An 8666-nucleotide genomic window follows, 5' to 3' on the forward strand; every position below is an offset into this window, starting at 1 on the left:
TGTCTTCCAAGACAGCTGCATATAACAGTTACTGTAAAGTACACTGTATTTGATAACTATTTCTTAACTTTAGTATTTAAATTTTCCGTTTTTTTTTTATATTGAAGCTTGTGTTTCACTTTGTTTCAAAGGGGGGCGGTAAAGCGTTTGTTATGGCCAATGACGTCATACGAATGGCGAGAAAGACCTGCGTCAAGTTAGCGAGAATGAAGAAGAAACTGGTCGGTTTCGGTTTTCATAATAAAAGCACAGGAAGTGTATTTAAAAAAACCCAAAGATGATGATTCTTAGCGAGGAAGAGATTATTGAATAAACCGGTTATTGGTGCTGGAGGCTACCTATTACTTCGCTAAAAATAGCGCGATATATTTGTAATGATGCTGTCTACTGTTCTCAATATGTACTTTATTCTACAATACTAACAGGAAGCCGTATGTTTTTGTTTTTACCCATGACCAAGACTGTAACTTGACAGTGGTGTGAGAGCTGAGCAGTCGAGGAAGGCAGGAAGAAAGGGTGTTCATTGAAGCGAGGACTGAGTTTACAGTCTGTCACGTTACTGTTATATAATTTCGTTGTGTGTCTCGGCGACGTGTTCCCTCTCTTGTTGATTACTAGCCGTTCAAACCGGAATGGCCGAACCCAGTGCCAGATATCAGCAGGTATGAGAATCCTATGTTTGAGATTGAACATAACTCACTAACGTCGACTGTGTACTGTTAGCATTATGATGCTGACTAACTGACTGCTGAAGCTCGCCTTCCGGAAAACGACGGTTTCCTATTCAAGGAAGCTGTGTTAATTTTATCGTGATAAACCTCGTTATTGTCATCGAGTTAAACTGGCAGTTAACAGCACGCTAACTAGCCAGCGTTTTCTCGTTAGCTGTGTAGTTAAAGCTAACGTTACAGGACCTTAACTTGATTGCCTTTTGTAGCGTTTTGTCTATGATTGTTTGAGGGTGGCGAGCGTTGAGTTATGTCAGGAAAGCTTGCCAGCAAACTGCACGCTACCTAGTTAGCATTGTCGAATGCTAGGCAAGGTGTTAACGTTACAGCTAAAACAACCCTTTCGACGACCTTTGTATGCTAATGTTAGTGTTTGGATAGCACAGGACCAAACAGTTACAGCAGTGGGTGTGTTCACTCACTCTGATTAGGGCTGGGACATAAAACAATAATAATAATTATTCTGATATAAGTTTCCTCAATAACAATATAACAAATGGTTAATACATTTTAATTAATGTTAATCACGAACAAAGTAGCATTTTTCTATTATTATTTATTTTCTTGAGGAAAAGGAACCGAATAACTTAATAACTTAATTTTACTCATGCATATTTGTTGAAAAAAAACATTTTATCAAAATTGTTTTGAATGTTCTACCACAGATTGGTGAAATGATCCATTGTTTGGCATTAAGTGTATATCATGTTCTGACCTTAAAGAATAATTTAAAACTACAATTAACCATCTGGTTTCTTCAGCTTTCACTCAGGGACAAAAATCCTTTTAACTTGAAAGAAATAATGATTTGACATTTATTGTGATAATTATCTATATGGATTTTTTTTTTTGTGATAACATCACCCAGCCCTATTGGGTTGACGTAAATGCACATCTCCTTATTTCTGTAAAGATTCTATGCACAATTTAAAACAACAAGTGAATATGATGATCTGAGTGGAAGTAGAAGCTGTATAAAGGATAGTTAATGCATTTAAAAAACAGTGAAAATGTCTTAGAGTGAAATGGTAAATTGTATCTTACATGAAACGATGATGAGTTTAAAAGCAGTTGTTATTTTCCAGAAGAAGTCCCTTTAAAATAATTAGTTATTTTTCACCCTGGTAAATATTAATTCACCATAAATTTGGGTATTATTAACCCTCCATTTACATTGAAGCATCCCTGTAGACAAATATAATATTTCTGCACGTTCAGGTGATCTGACTCACTAAAAGACTTAAGCTGATGATACGCGGGGCAACTTTTTGAGCAATGTTGCTGGGCGATGTTGCTGGGCAATGTTGCTGGTGGCAAGTCCTACTACATTTTGAACGGATAGCCGTAGGGCGGGTGGCGGAGTGGTGGGGGAAGGGGCTCTAAAAGTTGCTCTGTGCATCATCAGCTTTAGCAGGTTACTCCAGCAATTGGAGTTAATTATTTGGAAATGTGCTAGTTAACTTTTACCACTGTCCCCCATTTTCCCAGTAATGTAATCCTACGACTTTACGGTGGCATATCAGTTCCTTTCTCGAAAATTATAGGAAACTATGGGATCTGAAATATTAAGTGTCACCCACACCAAAGGGAAAACAAAGGTGGTGGCGTTAACCTGTAATTTATACCTCTGCAAATCCAGTGTAGCAGACTTATTACTTGGTATTCAGCACCATCTCACTTGCCTTTCTAGAAACTGACACTGATATTAATTGATAAAATGGACTTGGTTTTATTTAAATCTTGTTTAGCTGAATCAGAAGTGAGGGGTAGATGTGCTTGAAAAACTTGTTTGATGTGGGCCTCTGATGCTATGCTTACTTTGTAACTTCTTTTAAACAGTTCAGGGTGTTGCGGTAAACATATAATACTTCACAGTGAGCGTTCTTTATCTGAAAGCATCTGTGTCAGAGCAGCAAGTCCTGCCACCAGTACATTGTAGCCTTAAATTAACCAGGAAGTGGTTTGTCACCCCAACAGCTGCCCAATGAGGAGGACCCAGAAGAAAATTCACATGTAGCAGCAGACGCTCCACCCCCATACAGCAGCATAGCGGCGGACAATGCTGGTAAGACTGTGACTCATCCAGATGTTTCCCTGATACTTAGGTCATTTGCATTAGTGGCATATTGGGGCATCACATTTGTGTTTGTCTGCACAGGTGGAACCATTGGTAACATTTACATTTATTCATTTAGCTGACGCTTTTATCCAAAGCGACTTACAATTGCTATACATGTCAGAGGTCGCACGGGTGAAGTGTCTTGCTCAGGGACACAATGGTGGATGTCTTACAGTGGGAATTGAACCCAGGTCTCCCACAAGCATTTTATCTATGCGCTATCACCACCCCGTAAGGGATGTCTGATATCTTAATAATTGCTGTATACACTTTGCAGCCCGAAAAAGGTTAAATAAATTGATAGGTAAACTAACACACAGGTCTGTAATAAATTCTTCCTTCAGAAATCAGGGTTTTTTTTGGCTCTGATCTTGATCCAAGTAATATTAGTTGTCTGCTGATCCTGAGTCCGATCCAATACTTGTATATACCATATTTTTGATTAAATAAGTATTACTGAAATAACAGCTGAAGCCTAAGACATAACAAGCATCTTGATCCAAATACTGAAAGCCCTTATTCAAAACTATAAAGTTGATGAGCTTAAATAATTGCTATGAAATGTGTAAAAGTTGAGTAAAACTGGAAGATCTTTCAACTGAATTACTGATCTCCAACACACAGCCTAACTAGCTAACATTACTATTAAGTGAACAAGGTTTACTATTCAGAATGAACACTAGTATCAACACCAAGGGGGAAATGGGGAAGAAGACAAGACAGTGTAGGATACTCCTATAATTCACTGATTTACTATTGCACTTAACGTGTTTGCTAACACAACTAATAGAGCGTTCTCTTAGCCAGCATCATCCATGAGACCTCAAAACCAAGAATGCACTACAGCTATGGAGAGGCTGCTCCAAAATAACAGCCAGGATTTATCACAATGACCTCACAATCTGATTTAACTTTAAAACTTTTTTAACAAAGATTTTTTCTCTGGAACTATATAAAATAAAAGCACATTAAAAGCAAGTACTATAACAACAACTGTACACTAACAATGTAATTTCTTTTTAGAATAATAAAGCAACAGTCCCCTTTCATACTACTTCTGTAGTTTATTTTTATGCTTATATGTGGAGAATATGTTCTGTAAGTTACATCACGAGCCAGATGTTTCTTGATTTACTTTAAAATGTTAAACCATTACTCAGATTGTAACGACAGAATAACAGAGGTATGAACATTGAAACTATCTTACAGTTGTGGCCTTTCCTATGTTGTTGCTGCTTTGTTGTTGCTGCTGCAGTGGTCTGAGTAACTGGGACCAGAGGGCTCCGTGAGCGTGACTGGTCGGCCGGCTGTCACCGCTAACCTCGCGGGCGCTTGTGGAGCTTCTCAACCCCGAAAATGTGTTAGCACATTTTGGATTTGCCATTGCCAATATTCATTATTATTATTATTATTGTTATTATTGTTCTACACAGTTGGTTTCTCACCTCAAAACCTCTCAAAATTGCATTTAGTGATGAAATAGCGTATAAAACTTGTAAAAACAAAACACCATTCTGCTTTTAGCCTCTTTCTCCGTTGCTTTCGCTTCTTGCATGATTTCTTCTTCTTTGTGAGTAGTCTTACAGTCAAGCAGTCATGGCTGACAGTGGAAGCGATACTGCCCCTAGGATTCCATGTAGTGCATTGCAGTTAGAAATGATCGCTATCTCTCCCTTAAACGGCATCTTTGTAACGATGCGTCGTCAATGAAATTTCACGTCAACGAATTTTTATAATCGACGTTGCCGACTAATCGTTGCAGCCGCACCGTACAGAGTGTGTTATAGAGTGATGCTACTTTAACCTCCTAAATGATCTTTAGCAAAGTACAAACACCGGCTTGCAGATGGCACACAAACATGCAACAACCAAGTTAAATTTGTGCCATGTCATCACGTTACTCACAGAATAAACATTTATTAGTGACATCTTCTTACAGCGATGTATGTCAAGTGACGGTCTGTGCCGGCTAACAATGAGAAGCTGCTAGCTGACTGTTTTGTACACTGAAACACTCAGGATTCACCCTTTCATGAAGACCTGGGTGCTTTCAGAAGGTCTTTTAGTTACAGTAGTAAAAAATAGTTGATCATAACTTCCGAATTATATTACCACTATAGAGGCATTCAAACATTTTCTCACTGAGCAAAATCTCACACAATGTTTGCATAAACAGCACATTTATTATAATGTAATGAGGTAATTGGTCAGTTGTTTTTTGCTAGTGGAGATTTGTAGGAAATTGTTGTTCAAAGATCACCTTCAAGTCTTGAGGATGTTTCCACTTCCAGCCTATGCTTCCAGCGCTGCTTGTAGTGACAAAGCACAAGAACGAAAACATATATTAAATAGTGGCTTTAGTTTTGGCAGTGGCAGCAAATATGAGATGCAGTTACTAGTCAGCTGCCTGCCAATGTTAAATAAGACTTTGTGTTTGTAAGACTTCCGCCTCTGTGTTTGAAAATTGTGTTTCTTCTTCAGCCTACTTTGACTACAAGGAAGACGGGGCTTTCCCCAAGCCCCCATCATACAACGTAGCGACTACGCTACCTTCCTATGATGAAGCAGAAAGAACCAAGGCAGAGACTGCTCTTCCCCTGGTAACCGGAAGAGTGAGTGTCATGTTTTTTTCCTTTAATGCCTGTGGTCACATTCACTATCTACACCCTCACACAAACACACACACTGTAACTTCTGCTCAAACACTTCCTGTGTTGTCTGCAAGGCAGGAAGTGCTTAGCACCTTGTTACCCTGTTTTTTTTTTTTTTAGTCTTCAGAACTGTGTATGTACTTCACATATCTAATTGTGTCTCAGTTATTCCTACATGAACTGCTGCCAGACTTGTTGGGTTGGACAATAACAATGCATTTCTAATTATATAGTCATGTTAAAGGCCATTCAGTAATATTTTTGCACATAATGACCACAGTCTGTCTCACAGGTGCCGGCGTTTTTCTGTTACAAATGCTTCAATCTTCCATCTGAACAACCATCTGTGTATTTTGCACCTGGGTTTGTTTTCCCCAAATCTAAGTAATGTGCAGCATTTGAAACATGAAAAAAAAAAAATAATAATAATAATTCTGTACTGATGCCTTGAATTTTGTGTATTATACATACATATTCATTTAATGTATTTTATTCTGTGATGTAGCTAAAGCAACAGAAGCTACTGGTTTTAGTGTTATGTATGTTTGGTTTGGCCACCACACATCAGCCAGTTTTTCCGTGGTGATGAGGTATGGTCTGTCAGTGTAGAATTTACAGATGTTGGGTGTTATTATATGCAGCCTTTGGACTTATCTCTATATCAGATGCCTCACACGGGGTAAGATTTTCAGTGAAAGCAAGCTATCGGGCTTGTGAAGGAGGACATGAGTTTTCTGATGTGTTAGTTTTCCATGGCTGCAACTGTTAATAAAGACCATGCCTTACTGATACAACCTTTTAAAAATAAATTATTTTAAGTAAATTTTTGTAAAGATATTGTTTTTGATATTAGACACATTCAACATTTCCAAAGCTTTAATGGTATGATTGCTTAGTGAAACATCGGTGTTCTTTTATAAACACAAACATTTCTTTTCCAATTATTATGTAGTCCTTTTATTTACGTAGGACAAAGCACAATGGAACTTTTACAGCATGCAATTAATTTTAATTTAACGCCTGAAAGGGACTGTGTGAAAAAGACACCGGTAATCTCACCGTGTGTGTGTGTGTGTGTGTGTGTGTGTGTGTGTGTGTGTGAGGCTTGTCACGAGCAGCTCATACACGAAACCCATGTCTGAGTCTCTCTCTTGCTCAGCATCAGAAATTTATACATAGTTGCCTTTAACAACTACTATTTCTGTTTAAATTTCAAATCAATTGAAAAGTGAACATCTCGTCTCTGACCTCTAGTGGTCACTGTGATGCCTCGCTGCATGTGAGGCCACCCTGTTTGATTGTTGGTGTTGTGTTTCTCTGCCACACGCTGCGCTCAGCAGCAGCCGCAGCACAGGGAACACCTGGAGACTTTTGACGATGTAATTCGCAGTTCACTGGAGGTAACTGGGAGAGTGTCTTTGGAAGGAAGTGTATTTGGTCCGTGTGTGGTGTGTGAAAACACAGATGTACCTACAGTGTTTTGTGTATTCAGCACCCCACCCTTCTTGTATGTTTGTGCATTTAGAGTGCTAGCTAGTGCGTAGTTGATAGTTATACAAAATCTACTAGTTCCTCTGATGTCCTACATCGAAGTAGATTCCAGACCTTTGGGTAAAGTGATAATGATGAAGTAATTAAATGGGCTTGCTATGTTGTGATGGTTCCATTGGTGTGTTGGTTGTTTGTGCTGTGTTTACTCTCTGTTGTCGGCACAGCTTGGTTTCCACTTGCAGGTGCTTGCCAGTGCTTAATCACAGTTCACTTCGATGTCAAGTCACTACATTGTACTTTAAATAATAATAAATTGGTTACAATAAAACAAACTCGAAATATTTTCACATAAGTGAGTAAGTAAAGCCCTGGAAAACTCTGCTATTGCCTGGCTGTGCTGTGGTGAAATTGTCTTAGTGCCTTTTGCTCTTCTGTGGCTTTCTCTATCACAGGATGAAGACTTTGTGGCCAGAGACGACTTTGAAGATGCTGATCAGCTGAGGATAGGAAATGATGGCATCTTCATGCTCACTTTTTTCAGTTAGTTACCCAATCTACTCCTCCTTTGTTTCTTACCCACATTGTCATCTTCAGCTCTTGTCTTCTCCAACTAGATTTGTGCAGAAATGACATCTTCTCATATTTGAGAAAAATTAATTTACTGCTTTTTTTTCAGTTTTTTTTTTTTCTCGTTCTGATGACACTTTCCCTCTGCTTTCTCTCCATCGTTTGTCCAGTGGCATTCCTGTTCAACTGGATCGGTTTCTTCCTGTCTTTCTGTCTGACCACCTCAGCAGCTGGCCGCTACGGGGCTATCTCAGGCTTTGGCCTGTCCCTTATTAAATGGATCCTCATAGTCAGGGTAAGAAGAGGAGCACACACAAACACAGACATTACACAGCACACATACAAACACATAAAATGTGGTTTTATGTACGCACAACAACTCAAAAGCCCCAAACACCACTCTGGTATTTTAATGTTGTTTCTGTAGTGGTTGGCTTTTTGGCGCTGCACTATTTCCTCAAAGATCTCTTATAAGGATCTCTAAAATGCAGGAGTTCTTTGAGTGAAACCAGTGCAGGCCATATTTATTCTAACCAGTCATTTCTGTCGTTCTGTTGGGTTTCTAGTTCTCCACATATTTCCCCGGTTACTTTGATGGACAGTACTGGCTGTGGTGGGTGTTCCTGATGTTGGGTAAGTAGCCAGCCTCTGAATTTAAATCACCTCGAATGGTTTTGTCCTGCCTGTGATGCATTTCAGTTCTCTGCAGCTCCATTACAGCAGCGCTGAGGCGTCATATGCTTTAAATACATTACAGAATAGTTACAGCAGCATAGTTAATATTAAATATTGTGTTATTATACGATAATAATTTTATCTATTTCATCTATTTCATACCAAACAGACCTCACATTTATCACTGCTGCCAAGTCCTGATATGGAGTTGTTGTTCCCTATAGCACTTGTACTTGTGTAGTTCTCTGACTGTCCCGTATTTTGCTCCTCAGGCTCCTTGCTCTTTCTGCGAGGATTCATCAACTATGCCAGAATCCGCAAGATGGCTGACACCTTGTCCACCTTGCCCCGCACCCGAGTCCTCTTCATCTATTGAACTCCATTGGTTTTTATCACGCCGCCCCCCCCCCCCCCCCCCCCCCCCCCCCCCCCCCC

The 8666-nt window shown here is 39.4% G+C and overlaps 1 protein-coding gene across 1 annotated transcript; it reads left to right on the plus strand.

The window, feature by feature from the left end:
* Positions 1-377: 377 nt before the first annotated feature.
* On the plus strand, positions 378-8651 carry LOC123962625 (NEDD4 family-interacting protein 1-like). The gene is made up of 7 exons (XM_046038798.1): positions 378-662; positions 2706-2793; positions 5329-5459; positions 7442-7529; positions 7727-7851; positions 8123-8189; positions 8504-8651. The coding sequence occupies exons 1-7, from the start codon at positions 633-635 to the stop codon at positions 8605-8607; spliced, it is 633 nt and encodes a 210-aa protein (XP_045894754.1). The 5' UTR covers positions 378-632; the 3' UTR covers positions 8608-8651.
* Positions 8652-8666: the final 15 nt, after the last annotated feature.

The sequence above is a fragment of the Micropterus dolomieu genome, linkage group LG23, assembly GCF_021292245.1.
Source record: "Micropterus dolomieu isolate WLL.071019.BEF.003 ecotype Adirondacks linkage group LG23, ASM2129224v1, whole genome shotgun sequence".
NCBI lineage: Eukaryota > Metazoa > Chordata > Actinopteri > Centrarchiformes > Centrarchidae > Micropterus > Micropterus dolomieu.